At 41.9% G+C, this 19,738-nt stretch overlaps 1 protein-coding gene across 1 annotated transcript in view; it reads left to right on the top strand.

Moving 5' to 3' along the window:
• Positions 1-19,738, top strand: part of galnt9 (polypeptide N-acetylgalactosaminyltransferase 9) — a gene marked incomplete at both ends in the record, with an annotated part of 103,809 nt that overhangs the window by 16,054 nt on the left and 68,017 nt on the right. Inside the window, 2 exons of the mRNA XM_083978409.1 lie at positions 7,612-7,778; positions 17,384-17,558. Coding sequence (XP_083834535.1) covers positions 7,612-7,778; positions 17,384-17,558 — 342 coding nt within the window. The remainder of the gene's footprint in view (positions 1-7,611; positions 7,779-17,383; positions 17,559-19,738) is intronic.

Raw genomic sequence — 19,738 nt, forward strand, 5'->3', positions numbered from 1 at the left:
AAAATGCAATTCGAGCAGTTAAAGCTGCTTTTCACCCCCTGGTTCCCGTCCTGCAGAGCTTTCTTATTCAGTTATTTCTAATCTCACCTCCATCTTTATTGTCACTTTGCAGAGGATTTGATTTATATTTTGTCAAAATAGTTGTTAAACCCAAAACTATATTGAATGCTCTGCTTCCCCAAGGACCCGTCGTCGTCGTGTTTGTCTGCCTGTGGGAGGGTGATAACCAGAAAGGAGGCTGAAGAAACAGGCTTACCTCATCCCTTAAGCGTCTGATACTGCAGAATGGGATCGTAAGGTCTCTATGGTGCAGGAGCTCCTGCTGCAAATTGTTGCTCTTTCCAGTGCCAGAGTTTATCTCCTGGATTGAGGGGGTGGGGGTGTTGGAGAAATGACAAGGCAAACGATTATCTTTGAGAGAGGAGTGCTTGTGGATTGGAAAGTTGCTTTGGTCTTGCCTACGCTGGGCAGGTTAGGGGAGGTTAATGTGAAATTTCAAAGCGAATAGGAGCGGCCAGTGGGAAAAAAAAAAAGTCAGAGGGAGCAGTTGGGACTACGGACCGCTGGAGGAGGCGAAAGAGGGAGGTGTGGTAGAAATACATCTTAATCTGGCGCTCTGTTTCTGTCAAAGCTTGTTCCGGGTCAAATTATGAGCGCTGGCCAGTGAGCTCAGTCCCATTACAAACAGATGAGTCGATCGCTCATCCTGTTACAGCTTTACAAGGCTTCCCCGCTACTGCAGACAGGTACAAATTTAAGGTTGAGCGATGCCCTAAATTGGATCCAGTAACTAGGGCAATGGAACTACAATTTCACTTTACGATTTCGACACTGAAATCCAGCCTCACGCCGCATCTCGGCAAGGAGCACTGCCCTCGCTCTCTTTGACATTTCCAAGATATTACTCACGTGATATTCATTAAACCCAACATCTAGTGCATTGTATAAGTGAACAAGAGTGAAATTTACATTTCTTTGTTTTGCGGAGTTGCCATGTCATGGCGGTGTCTCTGCAAAAGAGCGCAGCCGTGCAAAAAATCCCCCCTCAAACTCACTGCCAGATTTGTCATTGTATTTATAGACCTGGCAAGGCTGATTGAGAGAGGCAATAGAGAAAGCTGTGAGAGGGAACAAAGGAGTTGCTGAGGGAGAGCATAAATGCACCAGGAATGACTGAAGTGATACGGAAGGGTTATCAATCAAAGCACTTGTGCATTTACTTTTAAGAATAGAGAGCAAGAGCAGGGCTTAAAGTATAGACAGATGTGCGCAGCGTGCTCTATCATAAACACTCTCTGTAGTTTAGTTTTCTTTTCCCTACCTCTGCTGTCAAATGCATGTTGGCTGTGGTAATGGAAATGATTGATAACTGTGCATGAAATTAAGCTTTTCTAGTCCAGAGCAGCGAGCACTACCCTATATGGCCAGTACTATAGGCAGCAGAATGTTATTCCTATGCATGGATAGTAGCCAGTAGCTATATTGTTTCAGGAGAGATGTGCCAATACCATTTTTCATTACTGACACTGGGTGTTGGCTGATATCTGATACTAATACATTAAAAATAAGTTTTAACACCTGTACCAGCTGTATACTACTAACCCTGTACTGCAACTGCATGCATGTGATTTGATCACTATCATTATATGGCATGGCTCAGGTTAAACCCTTTATAAAACCTGAATGTAGTGGAGAATTTAGCTTCTAAAGAGACAGATAGTCCCCTAAAGACAGAGCTGGAAGGAGATTATATAGCGGATGTATGCTCATCAGGTGACAGCACAGCGCCATGTCTGATACCAAGAGGGGGAGTAAGTTCAGACAGTCCGACTGAATGCTAATTTTGCTCTGTACGTGATGTGTAAACACATTGCCAGCTAATTTAAAATCTTAGTTGGCAAAACATCAAAAAAGGAGTAGAGGCTGTTGTCTAAAAGCTTTTTGGGTGGTGACTGTAGCTACTACACATTTGGATATGGATAGTTTTGTCAGTATTGAGCTAATGATTGTGATGATGGAATTCGATCAAAACTATAAAACAGGAAAAATAAGTAGGATATTAAATTTTGATTCAATTTGAATATTATTGTCGAAAAACCATTTCACTAAGTAAAGTGAGCTGTAATTAGGGTCCGGGCAGCTAAGCTGCCGGGAGCCTATTGTATTCCTAGGAATTCTTTCTTCTTCTTCTTCTTCTTCTTCTTCTTCTTCTTCTTCTTCTTCTTCTTCTTCTTCTTCTTCTTCTTCCAAGGAAGGCATACTTCCCATGGGCGAAAACTCACCAAACTTTACAGAAACATCCAAACCCATGCCAGATTTACTCAACTCCAAGGACTCCAAGGACTCCAAATTTAAACGCTTATTGTGCTCCCCCCTCCTACGGTAGATGCTACAGTTTTGAAACTTCACCACAATGTAGCCTCAATACTGCTGAAACTTTTGTCCACTTAAACTCATTACAAATTATGAAGTTCATCACTCTGTTTTTTTCAATAACTGTAAAACTTTTAAAATGTATCTCCTCCCACAATTTTTGCTCAATTGTCACCAAACTTGCTACAGAGCATCTCCAGACTGTCCTCCACAAAACTTGTTTCTCAGATTTTTGATTAAGCAAAAATTGAGCCTACAGTACATGAAAACGTTTGACTGTAAACAGTACTGTAAACATATACCATCAGATTCTTGATAAATACATTTTCAATCTTCCTGAAAAAAAGAGAATATTCTGGAGTCATGGTTGATGAAGTTTGGCAAATATCAGAATTTTATCTCAAAAACTGAATTTTTGAGAACATTTTGAATTCTGCTCTCATGGGAACAACTGCAGTCAATGTGAGAGTGGAATTTATAAACATCATATTTTCTCTTATGAAGCAAAACACTTATTAAAAACAAATCACCAACATTTCCATGCTGTCAAGATGCAATTTATGTATTATCAGATTTTTGTTTAGATAACAGAATATCTGACATTTTGACCATTTCATCACAACAGCTGCCCGGGCATTGGCTCCCTGAGTGGATAAATGAAGCTACACAGCAGGCCTCACTACCAGCTAATTAGCTCAGCGAGTTACGAGCTGGTTCTTGGTGTCAGAGATTGTGAGTTTGAGACCCAGCAAGGGTGATGATGATGATGATGATGATGATGATGACAGATCAAAATGTCAGATGTTCTCAACATGAAACACAAGACAGTTGTACTGATGGTGGCATCACAGCAAGCCTCTAAATTTAAAAATCCAAATAGCTTGGACTGGACCATGTGCGAAGGCTCCTAACATCTTAGACTCATAGTAGATGTTTGACAAATACATATCAGAATTTTACCTCAATAACTGATTTTTCTTTTTACTGTGGTTTCAAATCTGCCTGCACGACAGTGAATGGCTTACTCAATTTGTGAAGCCACTGTTCCACAGTGCGATAGACAAAGGTCTTTGGTTCCAGAGGTTGTGGGTTCAATCCTCAACTGGTGCAAATTGAACATTATAAGGTCAACTGTCCTGTCTTCCTATTCTCCTGTTTGTTGCTCAGAATTTGCCTAAATTTGCCAAAATTAGCCCGAACCCGACCCATCGCTGCGCAGCAGCTATAATGGCTATTTTTGTTATTGAAAAAGAAGTTGTTACGAGTTTATGGTTTAGAAACTAGTATTTGCGGAGCACATCAGAGTTATGCACCATCCCTTTTTTTTCTTCAAGTTGCAAAATAAAATATCATAAATTTGCATAATCTGGTTAAAAGTCATAAACATTTTACGGAGTTGAAGATCCAATCAATAGTAAATGTTCCACCATAAAAGATGCTGGGAGCTGCCAGTGCCCTTTAGCTGCACAGTGAATGAAATTGTTAAGTAGTAAACATAGACAGGAAGAAAAACATCCAAACATTCGTCACTCGGTCCTCTGACAGTTTCTCTGTTTGTGATGCACTTACACACAAACATTTTAAAGCCAACAAATTCAAGCTAGCTTTGTCCATTACCTTAGCTTGACCTCTGTCTGCACTTTTCCTTTTCCTCAGAATGGATGTTTCCAGTGTCGTTTCAATGGCTCAGCACAAGAAAGTCAATGAAATCATTCAAAACATAGACTTCTTGTATTCACTCGCCTCTGTTGCTGAATGTCACGCTAATTAATGACAGGCCACACTTTTGAGGGCCTGTCACACGCAATTGAAATGGGGCTACATTTAACAGTGCAGCACAGTGCTTCTCTCATCCACAGATGCTGGCGTATCGACCACAGCTGATTGGTTAAGGTGTTCACTGACTAGATGCATTTATTCAACTGACCAATGACGTAGGCTGATGAAAATTATGATGTAATAAGTTGAGGTACAATATGTCTTTGCTTAATTCTTAGTACAGTCATATTTTTAGAATTATACTGGAAACAAATAAAGGCCTGTTCTTTAATTCATACAAAATAATCGCAATCTGTAATATAGGTCACAAACATGTTAGCCTTCCCCCATAGTTCTTGTATTTATTTGCATCATTTCAGGTCTAAAAACTTTGTCTTTTGATTCTCTGTATATAAACCGATCCACCTGTGCATTCACCCTATTTTGCATATAAAGTTCAGGCATTTAATTGGCAGTTTAAAGTTGATTGCAACAATATGCACTGATGGGAAAAATATGTTTATATTCTGAGAGAATTAATTAAAAGCAATCAGCTTAAATTGCAAGGGAGTTATTTACAGTGACAGTTGATGTGACAGATGCTCGAGATAAATGTGAAAGTAGAAACTAAAGGTAAAAACTCAAAGAGCGGAGCAGAAATCCCTTGTACTCACATTGTTATCATGATCTACAGAGCATTTATTATATAATTTCACAAGTAAATAAGATGCCATCTGTTGTGTCGTCCTACATAATTGCTAGTCCGTCTCTTGCCAGTTCTCATTGTTGAAAGGTGAGAACCTGCTAACACATGCCCACCACACGCACACACACAAACACACATGCAAACACACACACACACACAGACCAGTAGCTGTGGAGTATGTGAACGGTTCCACTGGGTGGAGAGAGAAGAGGATGTAACTTTAACGCCATGCTGGGATCCATCTGCTGTGTGGCCATCCTCCTGCAGCCTGACCCCGTGGATGCTGCTGACTCAAGCTGATACCCCAGTCCGCCGGGGTATCAGAGCACTGAGCACCAGCAGAGTTCAGATGGCTCACAGCGAGGGTGGAGATAGCAGTTAACGCGTTGTCTTCGAACAAAACATGTTCAAGGGAGCGTTGCCTCGCCGCAATTGTTACATTTATACGATCACTATTCATTTTTATATCTAAAAATACCATGATTAAGAAAATAAGCGGCTACAGAATCATTGTTACCTTTATGTGCAGAAATAACAGAGTATAACATGAGCCTGGAAGAGACCTCCTCCTGTAGGCAGTGCCACAATTTAATCTGGGAGGCGTTTGCTGTATTTTATTAGCTGAATCTGTGATTCAGGATGACAAGACAGTTCATTTTTAAATAACATCCTTTCCAAGTGTAGATTCCCAGCTCTACTTGTTGCCTCCGTCACATCTAATAATCTATGATAGCATGTGAGACTGATACATTCTGACAAATCAATATCTTGTCTCATTAATAGCTCCGGTGTGAATGGTTTTTCACCTGGCAAACGCAGTATGTCACTTCGATGTCTTTAACTCCACACTTGATGAAAGACTTCCAAGAGCTTAACAGGATTTGCTGAAGCTAAATGGAACTCATAGATTTGTTTACACTATGGTTGATTAATGTCAATTTGATATTCTAATATAGTACAGCAATACAAGTGTTTCATCACTGCCAGAATCTCTTGTAAATAATTAAACCGCAACAGTTCTACTAGCCACCTCATTATCTCCACATAATGACGCAGCACTGCTGAATAAGATATGTGAAAACATGGGGCAAGAAGAGGCAGAAGCGAGTGAAATGTGTTTGTCAGCTGTTGCGCCCGGATCCTAATTGGAGCAGCGTGGAAAGATTCACAAGATGCTTGGTGCGTGTCTGTGTGTGCTCTCAGTTGCCATAGGAATCAGCTAAGAGCCTCTGTCCAGTCAGTGCTGTTATTTCTGATTTCAGGGCCAAAGGATGTTGCTGGAAATGACAGAGGAGTTTGACAGAGTTGAGAGCAAAGACCATGAGCAGCAGAAAGCAACCGAGGCATTTGAATGGTGAAGTTTGTTGTAATAATTGGGTCAGTGTAAGTGGCATCATGAAGTAGGATTTCGATCGCAGATGTTACCATGGAGTCTGTGTAGGAGAGCAAGCGAAGGAAGCAGAGACTAAGTGCTCAGGTTCTGAGAGAGGACATTGAACACATGCTGGTACACTGTTGTTTTGATCATGTTTGTGCTTCTAACATCGGCCAGGTTTTTTTTTTTTGACAGATGTGAGGAAATCAGGGGAGAGGGCAGAAGGCTGCAAGTCAGATTCCAACCTGAGCTGCTACGGTTGGGATTAGGCCCATGTGGCATGATGCACTCTGCCAGGTTTCTTTAACCATGCAGGCATGAGTGTGCCTTCATCCAGCCACGGCTTTGTTTACATGCCACAGGTTCCAAAAGCCTTGGGCTGCTCATACTCACATATACAGGTTTTTTCAAAACCAGGATAACAACTTCTCTAGTTTTCACAAATGTTTACCTGTGCAGACACAACACAACCATGCTCCTCGTTGCCTACTCCATCTCTGATGCTTCCCTTCTTCGCTCTGGTCGACTGGCCATTATTGGCTGACCTAAAACTCAACTCTACTGGGTTTACTTAAAACTCCAGACTTTTACCGATGGGCTTAATCAGCATTGTGTTTTGGAAGGGCTGTACAGTAACAAACATTCATTTAAATGTTAAGCTGGCCCTTAATAGGAACACAGTAACATAACAAATGAGTACTGCCAAAGGTTAATTGGTCATGATGAACCTGTCAAACTCCAGTAAATATATTCTTCTATGACTGTGGAGAATATGATTTTTGCACAACATATAGTTTCAGTATTGCAGCTGTGCAGCAGCAGTCGTCACAGCACGGTACAGAACATGCAGGTCTGGGGGCTGCAGCTTTACCATCAAATAAAAGTGGGCCTTCAAACAAAATCTTAGAGGAGTAGTGCTATTTTTTGCCTCGCTGTCTTGGTGTACTGAGGAGAAGGAGATTCTGGATACATATCTTTGTTTTGGAGAGAAATAAAAGGCTCGATGCACCATGGGAATGCACTGGGAATGTGACACTGAATGTTTTTGCTTTGTTTTTAACGGGGAAAAAAAAGCATCTTAAACTCCAGGCAGTGGAAGGAAACCGTGAGGCTGACTCAACACATCCATCTATTAAATCTCACCAGAACATTTCCAGGCTAGCTGTTTCAAGTCTTTACGCTAAGCTAAGCCAGTTGTCTCCAGAGTGCAACCGTATTTTTAACAGACACATGAACCTTGTTATTAAACACCCGACAGAAAGAAATAGCAAACTGCATCATACGCTAGGCAGATGCTCAAATGCAACACACACACAGATGAATCTGTTGTGTGTGTGTTTCCCCTCATTGAATGATGTGATTTGAGCTCTGGCTAATGAGATGTAATGTCTGTTAACAGGTGTAAGCTGCTGTCCTACCCAGAGGACCTTCCTCAGATCTCCGTCGTCTTCATCTTCGTGAACGAAGCGCTGTCGGTGATCCTGCGATCTGTCCACAGCGTGGTCAACCACACACCAGCACACCTGCTCAAGGAGATCATTCTGGTGGACGACAACAGCGACAGTGGTAAGACCTTTGCAGCTTTATTGGTAGGATGGGATGGTTCAGCATTATAAAAAGGGGCTTCATACAGTAGCACCTGTGGAGGTTTTATCTAGTGTCTCTCTGACCATATACCTTTTCTGTCTGGTTTAATTGTTTCACTCCTCCAAGTGTACCCTCTCACACTCCAGATCACCTGTAGATTTACTTGCAGTTAATCACTGTCTTGTGCCCTAGGTTTGCTTATTCAGTTGAGAGAGGCTCCCTATTTATCATGTTTTGTCTTCCCTGGTGGGAATTGAACTCTGGCGTTGCACACAGATGAGTTGGTGTGATGTTTTTGGACTTATTCCAGAGCAGCCGGTCTGCTTATATGATGACGTCTGCGTATTCCTGGTGTGCAAATGTATGTTTAGGTGTGTGTGACACAGTTTTGTGTGTGTGTTTGGTTTGTGAGTAAAAGCTGAGGGGACTGAGAACACCCCCAGGCTGGACTGTTGAACATTAAAATGGCTTTACAAAGGACTGGAGGGGGGAAAAGTCTCATCTTTTTTTCTAAACTGCTCCGTACTACTGTCTCCATGGTGATGGGGGTACATGCCTCAGTTGCCTCCACACACCACGATGCCCACAGCAGCTGACGATGCTCGACTCCGCATCCCAAAAGCTTTCCTGTTTGGAGAGGGAGGGACAGTGAACTAGATTCCAGACGACGCTTGGCCCTCCTTCACTTGGCACAGAATAACGGGCCTGCCTCCCTCAGGCTGGCAGAGGAAAAGGGTGCATAAATAACATACTGAAAGAAGGCCGAGAAGGAGTCGCCACTGGCACACGCTCCCCGCTGAGGCTGTAACTGCCTACCATTAAACAGGGAGCTGTTAAAAGGCAGTAAAGAGACAAAAATGGAAGGCGCCCCCTCCTCTCATCATATCATTACGTCAGTCCTCCCTACACATGTTGGCTCTTACTCAGGATGTCCCAAAATAGATTCTGTCAAGGACATCTGTATTTCACCGTTTTCTGACACTTTTACTGTGTTTTAGTCTTCCCGTACAGTGTAGTTGTTGTGAGGGGAATAAGACTCACTGGACTCTTCCTGGAAGTGTAATGAAACAGTTTCAGAGCAACTCTTAATACTCTAAAGCTGCTACAATCAATATCTTTCTATTAAGAAATTAACAAATGAGTCTGTGCTGTGAAAGCTGTTGCTCACACATAATTGCCATCTGCCTCTGCAGCGCCCCTCATCTCTGTGGATTTTTTTTTTTTGCTCCTTTCACCTCTATGTTTTGTTTTACTCCCACCTGAATTAATTCTAATGTTACTCAGTGTCTGCCAGATCTTAAATGAGCAGCTCTCTGCTAACACATTCATTATATCAACTTTATAAGGTGACATGTCAGTGTGGTGTTTACAGTTTGACTATGCTTCCACCAAGTTGCTAAAAATTGAATGAATAAATGAATGAATAATAAATGAGCGCAGGTTTAAGCGTTTACAAAATACATAAAAAGCAAAACTGAACAATGAATAAATAAACTGTGCAAGATGTTTTCTGGTTTTTATGTAGTTTCTGACAGTGTGTTGCCTCCCTCATCAATGTGATTTTTAAAAACAGAAACTTGGCAACTCATTCCCCCTCATTAAAACCTGTTTCACCCAGTTTGCCACAGTAACACTTCAGGCATAGGAACTCATCAAAATTGTTAATGTGCATAAAGTTGTCTCCACCTATAAATGTGACAAAGTGAAACGGATGCAGGAGATGTGTCCTAAACCTGAACTCATGTTGCGACTCCTGTTTTAGTCAGTCATTTCTTCAGCAACCTCTGCTGTACAGTAAGGCATCACACACCGGCAGTCTGTGTACAGTTCACTGACATCCTGCTGCATGTCGGCTCGGTGTTGATGTTGTCAGTGTCCACTCGCCTTGTGCATTTTTAATGAAAGGTCAATTTCAGGTCGCGATCTGAGAACCGACACGTCCGTCAGCAGCTCTTACACTGTGTTTACCAACAGTGACGGTAATTTGTGCAGATGTGTGAGCTGTTTCTTGGGAGGCTCTCTGCTCTGCCATTAGACAATTAACATGCAGGCTAGACTGCTTGACCTTTTCTGCATGGCACTGTCTGTCCCCTCTCGTTTAATCAAGGCTCAGTGAGATGAGTGTAGGTACAGCCACACTCACTCCTGGCATAATGAATCACGCACAGGAAGCATGTTTGCCTTGTCGCTGCGACACATTTCCTTAGCTGGGACAGCCGGTGACATTTATTGGTGGCTAAGAGGTTTATTCACAGCGCTGCTTCCAGCAGGCTGAACTTAATTCACATTCCCATTGATGAGCTTCAGCTGCGAGATGACTTCAACTCATTGTTGTTCGCCATGTTAGCAGCAAGGAAAGGCTTAATGAGCCCTAAAGGATTCAATTCCAGCAAATACCACCACCAAATTGATAACTTAATGATTCATATAATGAAAACAGGATATAAACCGAGGACCAGCTCAGTACAGCTTGTAATGTTGATTTCAACTGGAGCTAAATCACTTGCACCATTGTGTACGTTAAATCTGATTAAAGCTTTTGGAAAGAGGGTGTTCTCATCAGAATAGTTCTGGTAGTTTGTTGGACAGTGAGAGACAAATTTAAAAAAGGCGCGTTGTTTTTCCTATAGCATCAAATACCCTTCTTATGTCCATGAAAGTTCCATAAAATATGTGTTTGAAACAATCACATATCACCTTGCATTTAAAGTCAGGAAGAAGAATGTACAGTATGTTTATATCTGTCAAACAAAGTAATCACCAGCCATTAGTATTAGAGGGGCAATGAATAAACAGAGAGCAGAGAATAGGAAATAAATTGAGGTCAGTGTGTATTCCTGATGGCTCTTTTCATAATTTATCTGCCAGTCACTCCCAGAAAATCAAGCATGTGTAGCCAGAGCAGAATTTTAAATGAAGTGGATGTAACAGTGTTAAGAGTGGGTTAAAGGTGGGGGAGACAGAGAAAATAAACCAGTTTACCCATCCTGCTTTTTTCCAATAAATGTGTGAGAGGTGGATAACCTCCATATTGCTGACATGGTGCTGCACAGATTATTTCTGCAACACACAGATCTACAGCCAAACCTTTCCCCACCCGCTCACACTGCAGCAGTCTGTTTGAATGTCGTTCCTGACAGGCTGTTGTCCCGGGATAAGAAGTATCATTTTACTTTTGGCGACTGTTGAGCATCACGTGACTTGCGGTGAGCCAGTTTACTCGTTAAGTAACTTCTCTAGTCTACTGGTGATCGATCAAAGCGATCAATTTCAGACCTGTTCCCATATCGGTGTCTGAGACAAGTCCATAAATCCAGCCCGAGAAGAATGTAGGCTGTGGTTTGTGTAGCAGAAGTACATCTCTTTTCTATGGAGCTAATCATTTTACTGAACCAGACCTTTGTGAAAACACAACAGCAACAACACAACTGGCGGGGATTGTGAGATTGATCTCAGAGAAAATCCTGAGGGTTATTTGGATACAGGCACACTGCTGTTTAATGAGCACATAGGTGGCAGGCAGAAAGTAGGAGGACAAGCTTTGCAACATGCGAGTGAATTCTGAGGCTTTAGCACATTTTGAATAATTTATAGCATGTTCGATACCTCTAGACCACTTACCCTTAACACAGCGGTGCCCATAATCTTCCATGTTGTCAGAGGAATTCATGGGGCTCTTTGCGAAGTCTACTATATATTAATTTTAAATTTATGGTATGAGGGATACTTATTTATCCTCTGCTATGTTGCACTGCCAGTACTTTAAAATGTATTCCCTGCTCCATAACTCTCCTCCCATGGATGCGGTCCAACGTTTTATTTGCTAGGATCAGAGGGAGGCCCATAACTTTTTTCCTTCCCAGCAAAGCCCAGTAATTATTACCCTCTAATAGCTTTTATCATATTGTCGCTGCAGGGTACACTGATGATGAAGGAGTCCCATTGCACAGGTCTGAAACCCTCAACAGTGCAAGCAGCACCAAGCGGCAAAGTTCTGTGGTCTCTCAACGAAGCACATGACTGATCCAAACGGAATTCCAGTCAAAAATAAACCTCATTCATTAATTATTTTTTTACGTGACGTTAGTACTAAATGCTAACAGCGTGCTCATTTGTAATCACCACTCAGGAGTGCTTTATACCAAAGGATATCAAAGAGATGAAAGAGGAAAGGTCTGACTTTGATGAGTTCGGCTCTCCCTGGATGGAGAGTTAATCACGAGACATTCTGCATTTCAAACTTTAAGTTTTTATGAATACATTTTCTTATGCGTTACAGCTTCTTGTGAGTGGAACAGGTCACCCAACAACAGAGGGTCTGTCACATAAAATAAATCCTACATCGTCTCAGTTTGTGAAGATGAAATACTCTTAAATCAACCCACGGGAAGAAGGTACTCCAGTACTTTACGTAAGTAAACTTAACCAAACTTACCTAAAAGCACAAATAAAAACAATGTAAAATATCTTCCAAGTAAAAACCGTGCAGTCATAATCCATCTTGACTGAAATCCAGAAGTTATCAGCACAAACACTCAAAGCATGAATAGTAGGTAAAAGTGGTCGCTCCACAGAATTATTATATTATTATTACATTATACTGATGCATTAATGTGCAAGTGGCATTATTCTGTCGTGGCAGGAAGAGTTATTTTGAACTTCTTTATGTACAGTTTAGTATTTTGTTCCAGTGACTCCCAACCCTGGGGCTTGGCCCCCCTCCAGAGGGTCACGAGATAAATCTGAAGGCCATGAAATGAATAATTGGGGGTGGAGAAAAGAAGAAAAGCCATAAAATATTAGATAATTGAACCTCCTCTGGTCTTGAACAGTTGTTTAAGTGAAACCATCTGAGAGGTTTAGAGGGGATATCTCTCTGCTAATAGACATCTAAAATGTGACGAGCCCCCAGCCAGATTGGGCTTTTTTGTGCTGAGTCACAAGCTAAAAACATTAGACAGCAATCATTAAGTGTGTATTGAATTTTGTAAGATGATGAGTTTTTGATGAAGAATCCAAATCTGTAAAGTCACATAATGTAGTGGAGAGGGTGTTTACAGTAGAATAAGACTTGTACTTGTACTTTACAGGTGTTAAGTACAAGTACATAAAAAAACACACTTATGTGCATCTGAACAGACAGCAGCATCTTGGAGAAAAATCACAGAGACAAGAGGAAGACATGTAAAGTCCATACAGAAATGAGATTCAAATCCACTACCTGCTGCCAATTTGGACATGCTACATGTAAATATTCTGTAAAAATGGGTCATAACACACCCACTGACAGAAAAATGAAAGACGCCAAGTTCCCATAATCCAGTTGTATTTATTTGGTGTTAATGGCTAACTCTAGTTTCCGTGAAGCCTCACTGCCTCCAAATTCTACTCCTTTCTCGACAGCAGCAGGAAAAACTTTAGAATCCATAACAATCCCTCCACTTGCTGCGTTTCCTCAGTCACACAGATGGAGGGTTTACACCGTCTGATTTATGTGGTGAGCAAAAGTCAGAAGCGAGGTGTGGATGCTGCTCAATGTGCCACGAGCATCCTTATTAATCACTCCCTCAGAAAGTGGAATCCTCAGCAGTAACCCAGAGGAGAAGCTCAAACAGCCGTCGATCCTCCAACAAAACCCAGACAACAATTTGTGCTTTGTTTCCAGTGATGACAGCCAGCGTCATCTGTGAGAGCAGAGACGTTACAGTCCAGCTGGAATAAACAGCAGAGGAATGCATGAATGTAGACAGGGATACTGTACTGCTGCAGCCTGCACACAAACATTGGATACAATCAGAGCTGGAGTAAGGATTTGATGTTGGTTTAATGCAGGTTTACCTCTCACATCAGAATTATTTCCTTTTCTAAAGCAAAAATGGGTTGCTGAAGGAAACAGCTTCCTCTCATTATTTTCCATCTCACTATTTGGTGCTGTTGCCACATGTAGGAAGTCCTCACTTACAGAGTGTTGGGCGGTAATGTCTTATTTAGAAAGGTGCATCGCCTCTGTGCTTCATGATTTAGGCACTGGGAATTTGATGATTGCTTGATATCAGTTTGGTCAAGTTCAGGGTCTGACTGACCCACACTCTCTTCAGCAGTAACACACACTACACAGATTTTTTACCAGGTTATGTGGCCAATTCTGAACTCAAATATAAAACCTTCATAAGATGTTTCGGGTAACATTGTTGGAAGTGGATATAACACTGACAATTCTACTGTAGAAAGAATGATGGAAAATTCCATTTTGTGTCTGAATGTACCAAAGCTCTGTTACTCCATCGGAGAAAATATATATTTTGTGGGATTATCAAATTCAGGTTTTGTGGCGTGGCCTTGCACAAGCTGTTGTTATTGTTGTATGGTCTGAAACTAGGGTGGCATGAATTGAGAGTGGAAAGGTGACTACTCCGTCAAAAGAGTTGAAATATTATTCCAAACTTGTGGTAATTACATGCAGTGGATACGTTGAAGCCTTGCTAACACCGAACCACTTAAAGAGATACGCCAACATTTTTTTTTTTTACATGTCTTGCCTCACTCCGGAGTCCATGACAAGCAGATAGACACCATCCTTTCGACTGTGCGTGCAGTAACGAGGGAGAGCCCGTATCGCCCGTAATTAGCTTAGCTCAAACGCTTGAAGGGTTGCCACCCGTCCCTTAAAATACGGAATCGTTCCGTATTTTGAAATAAAATAGTGCGTCCCGTTTTGAATCAATACGGGACGGGCTTTGTCCCGTATTTCCGAGTTGTCATGAATGCAGCATCACTTCGCACGTGTTCTGTAAAGATCCAGCATTTGTCAGAACTACAACAAAGCAGAGATCCCTCTGTAGGACACTTTCTATCCATCGCTCTTTCACCGTTATTGACGCTCTCTCTCTCTCTCTCTCACACACACACACACACACACACACACAGAGCGAAGGGCGCATGCATGACATCAGTGCGCGGTAAAAGCGAACTCATACGGTCCGAAAGGCGGACGCCCCGCGCCCCCCTCCCTCGTCGGACAATCGGACCACCCGCCACAGTCTCCTTGCTTTATGTATCCATAGATGTAAACACGTCCTTGTGTTGTCTTTTTTTGTTGTTGTTTTTTTTAAATCCACTCCGCTGCTGCTCTCTGCACCCGGACGCAGCACAGCATGCAGATCATAAGTGAGGGTGATGTCCTGCACCCCCGGCTTAAAAAAAAAAATCTTGGGGGAAACACTGCTCTGCTCCATGACTATACTAAATAAATGTGCCTATTCAAAATCATTGTGCTAATATTTCAGTGTGCACTCATCTGTCTATTTTCCAGGTTAAAGCAAACTGATGTGGCATAGTTTTTCCCCTCCAAAAAAAAGATTATTTAGAGCATTGGTTCCCAACCTTGGGTCGGGGCCCCCTTCAGGGGAGCGTCAGAGATGTCAGGGGGTCCACAGAGCTTTGTTCTGAGGTTGTGAGGTTATCAAAATTAGATTTGTGCATATTGATATTTTAAAATTCCAATAACACATCCAATTGGATAATCAAAATCATCAATATCAATCAAAATCAATAGGAACAAAAACCTACAACCTACCTGCTTATAGGGACGTGATAACAATTATGACACAACAAAGGAAAATTGACATAAAGACAAAATAAGGATGGCACAAAATAGAATAAAAAGGCTTGTCTTTGACAAAAGCAAGGGGGGGGGGGGGCTTTGAGGAAAAAAGGTTTGGAACCACTGATTTAGAGGAATGTACAACAGAAAGAGTATCTGAAGAATTTAAATAAGAGAAGTGTTCAGAGGTGTTTTTTTTGTAAATGACTAATCGTCAACCAAAAATTAATCGTTAGATTAGTCAAAAAATGTATCGCTAGACTAATCGACTGATCGAAAAAATAGTCGATAGATTAATCAGGAGAAAAATAATCGTTTGGAACAGCCCTATTTTATATTATTATTATTATTACATAAACAAAAGCAAACTAACTCAGTGGGTGCTGTTTATTCGTCTGACCTGCTGTTGCTGGTAGCCATATGCAGCTGGTCTTGAACTGGTCTGAACATTAGCACAGTGTTATTTCTGATCATTTTGTGCAGATGCATTTTTATTTGATTTGCATATGTTTCAAACCATGGTAAATCACTGTTAATAATAGGCTTTATGCACAGCTCCACTACTTCCTGAACTTAAACCATCCAGTCCTCCCATTAAGCTGGCCAGCTCTCTGACTATTGAGGTCAGACACACCTGGATTAATCAGTTTGTCCAATAATACAGGAAATAAAGGAACTTGTTTAAATGTTCAGGAAGTAGTGGAGCTGTGCATAAAGCCTATCAGGCTGTTGTGAGGAATCATTACATGTGACAGCCTCTTCACATAGGCTATAGGCATTAATATGTATGACCATTATATTTAAGTGGGATATTGCAACTTTATGTTTTGGATCAAACAAGTAGGCTAGCCCGTCCTGGCCATAGCTACGTCAAGTCAATGAGGTGCACTGTACCTGCCCCCATTCCAGTTTAAAATATGTGTTAATACAAGAAATTGAACGTGTACAAAATACATAGGCCTACATGAAAAGTGTGGCGTTTTGACCCGTGTCCCCCCCCCCCCCGGTCGACATTTGGTCGAGTGTCCCTTATTTTCACAACTCAAAGGTGGCAACCCTACTTGAAGTGTATATGTAGTGTTAGCCTGCCTCCACCTAAAGTCATCAGAGAAACTCTTCAGCAACTCTAAACGGACCGATCTTCGTCTCAGAGCTGACAAAACTCTCCGGTAAGGCATCTTGTGCGGTCAAATGCCACTAACAGGACCAGATCGGTCAAAACGGAGGGTTCAAGCAAAGACGCTTTATTTTGGTTCAAGCTAGCTACATCGAGGGTAGGTTAGCTTCCTGTTTCAAAGTAAAACCACTTCTGTATGTAAAGGGCAACGGGTGTTTTATTTTGTGAAAGTAACAGGAAGTGCGTTGGTCACAACGGCTAGCTTGAGTAGCGCCGAATTCATCCAAACAAAATTGTAAACAGCTGGTATTTAGACAAATTAACGACACACTGCTGATCTAAACGGCTACTTTCTCGCCTAAAAATGAAAAAAAATGTTGGCGTATCACTTTAAACGAATACAAGGTTAGGCTTTTGTTCAGAGTTGGAGGGTGTGTCTGTGAAGCCTGCAGCTTCAGTGGGAGGATGATGCTAGTGTGGCTAATGTTAAGCCGCCTATTAAATGACTCCAAATCATGAGCTGGCTGCTTGTTAAATGTAATGTACTGTTCCTCATTCCTACAAGTAACGAGTCGTGTAACTTGTCGTAATGAGTCATTTATTACATTAAGCAATTAAAGCGCCCAACACTGGTGAGTTTGCACTTATTTAGGGAGAAGTGTAAAAATAATCAAAGAGCATCAAAATGAGCAGTCATTTTCATTACAGCCCTGACACAAAGACTTCAAGGCTAAAACCATTCAACATTAGTACTGGGTTATCTTGGAAAGACTTTATCATTGACTACAGCTGCCTGGGTAATGATCTCACACAGTCATTTGGATGTCATTTAAAGCGGATTCTCTGTTATCTGCCCTCTTTCAGTGGAGCTGAAATTCAACTTGGACCAGTATGTGAACAAACGCTACCCAGGCCTGGTAAAGATTGTGAGGAACAGCAAGCGGGAGGGCCTGATCCGAGCCAGAATACACGGCTGGAACGCCGCCACGGCTCCTGTCGTTGGCTTCTTTGATGCCCATGTCGAGTTCAACACTGGCTGGTAAGAAAAGGTCATGTCTAACACGAGAAGGTCTAAGCTGTTTCTCTCCTCTTTCCCACCTCTGCCTCTGAGCTTTGCTTTTCATATTTTCTGTACAGAGAGGTGTCATGTTAGATGATTATGCTTTAGATGTTCAGTTCAGTCCGCCCTAAGCATTCTTATATGCTCATTCTAACTGACACAGCACATTTCAGCAACATGACCCTTGTTATTAGCGAAGGGTTTGTCGTTAATAAGCTTTTTCCTCTTGCATCTCCTTTTTTAAGTGGTGAGTAATGGGCTTTGGTAAGAGCTGAATCAAAAGACACCCCAATTTAAAATGACACTACCTGTCCACCATGTACACTATTGTGATGAGAGAGAGACCTAACGCCGTGAAAGGCGTGAGAGAGGGTAATTAAACAGGCAACTGAAATGTTGAGCATTCCAACATCATTTTACTTGCAGGCTCTGGGCTTATTTTACAATATGAAATTACTTGTGGGGCTCTCAGTCCAGTGTCTGCCTGCTGCTTAAGTTTACCAGCAAACAAGTCATTCAAATAGATGTAATTGACACCTAATTTGAGCCTGTCATGCTGCCAGTGTTTGAAGATGAAGTGTAGCTTTTGTTCCGAGGGAAAGTGCCTGGGAGGGAGAAGGGGGGCAGGAGGGAAGTGAAGGGAAACAAGGGGGGGATGGAGGAGGAGAGCAGAGAGAACAGTTTTGGTTATGAATTGTTTATCATGTTTCTTGATGCATTTCACCATTTTGGGGTAAACAGATAGCAATGATGTAAACATCATGAGTGCATTATGTGGGTCTTTTTAGCCATGAACAACTTATTGTGTGGGCCTAAATACAGTACTATTAAAACTCTGATAGTAGTTTTGCATTACATCTTCATTAAAGGGATAGTTCAACATTTTGGCAAGTTCCATAATCCCTATAGTTTTAGGAGTAGGTTCATTACCTTTAATTGTCGCAACGGAGGCGAATTGTACCTTCGCCTTTCCCTCATCAAACTCCCTCAAAACTCATCAAAGACACAATCCAACAGCTCTGCACATTGACCATGCTATGAAATAATAATGTAACATTACGAAACACAGTTGTTTTCGAGGCAGATGCGTAGCCGAAACTACATTCCAGACACGGCTGCTGGGCGGAGTGATTTCAAAAACATAAGTAGTTCCGAGTATTTGCTGTTACATAATTATACATGATAATTTCATAACGTGGTGAACGTGCAGGTCACAACTTCTCTACGAGAGCATTTTGGAGTGGTTGGATTCATTGTACATTTAATGAGTTTTGAGGGAAATGCGAAAGTGCCGTTTGCCTCCAATGCATTAGCCGAGCAGCTTGCGTCTCTGCCCCGCCGATCTAGAAAACAGCTTGCACCAACAATTAAAGATAACAAACCTACCCCTAAGACTATAGGGATTATGACGAATTTGCCAAAATGTTGAACTATCCCTTTAAATACAGCCGTGATTATAGAACAGGTATGTTTATGTGTTGAACGGTGTAGCATACTGTGTAAAACGCTCACCGGGTGAGTGTGACCCTATGTACGATGAAAAAAGCATTTACTGTCCAGCATTAACCAGCCACTAAACGCTGTGGCCCTGTGACCCTGACAACGGGACGATTTGACTACATGTCAGTGAATGGGACGTGGAGACTGGAGGCTGTGCAGGTCATCATTGCTTTGGTTGCTTTACTGATGATAACCGATTCCCATGGCGTTTCCCTCATCTGTTTCCCCATCTGTTCATGCTGGACGATAGACGTGCCTCTCAGGCCCCCACATGACCCATTCACCTCTATAGACCCTCCGTCAGCCCCTCACCACCTCTCCTGTTGTACACGTCGAGGCTGTGTCTGCGAATTTCCTTTGAGTTTACTTTCTGTCGTGAATTTCACATCTCTCTTCGTTTCTACACACACACCCTCCCCCACATCCCTACCTTCTGCCTGCTTTGATAACCTGCTGCCTTCATTTTTTTCTGTGTGTCGGTGCCTCAGATATATGCTTTTGCATGAGGTTTTATTTACAGGAGTCAATAAAAAGTAGCAGAATCCCTGTGATTTTTCGACAAGTAGATGCTGTGTAAAGGGTTATAGCGATGGAGGAGATGACAGCCTTCTTCAAGAGGCTTGGATTTCTGTGTGTGTATGTGTGTGTGTGCATGCATA

This window comes from Trachurus trachurus (assembly GCF_905171665.1).
Source record: "Trachurus trachurus genome assembly, chromosome: 9".
Classification (NCBI taxonomy): domain Eukaryota; kingdom Metazoa; phylum Chordata; class Actinopteri; order Carangiformes; family Carangidae; genus Trachurus; species Trachurus trachurus.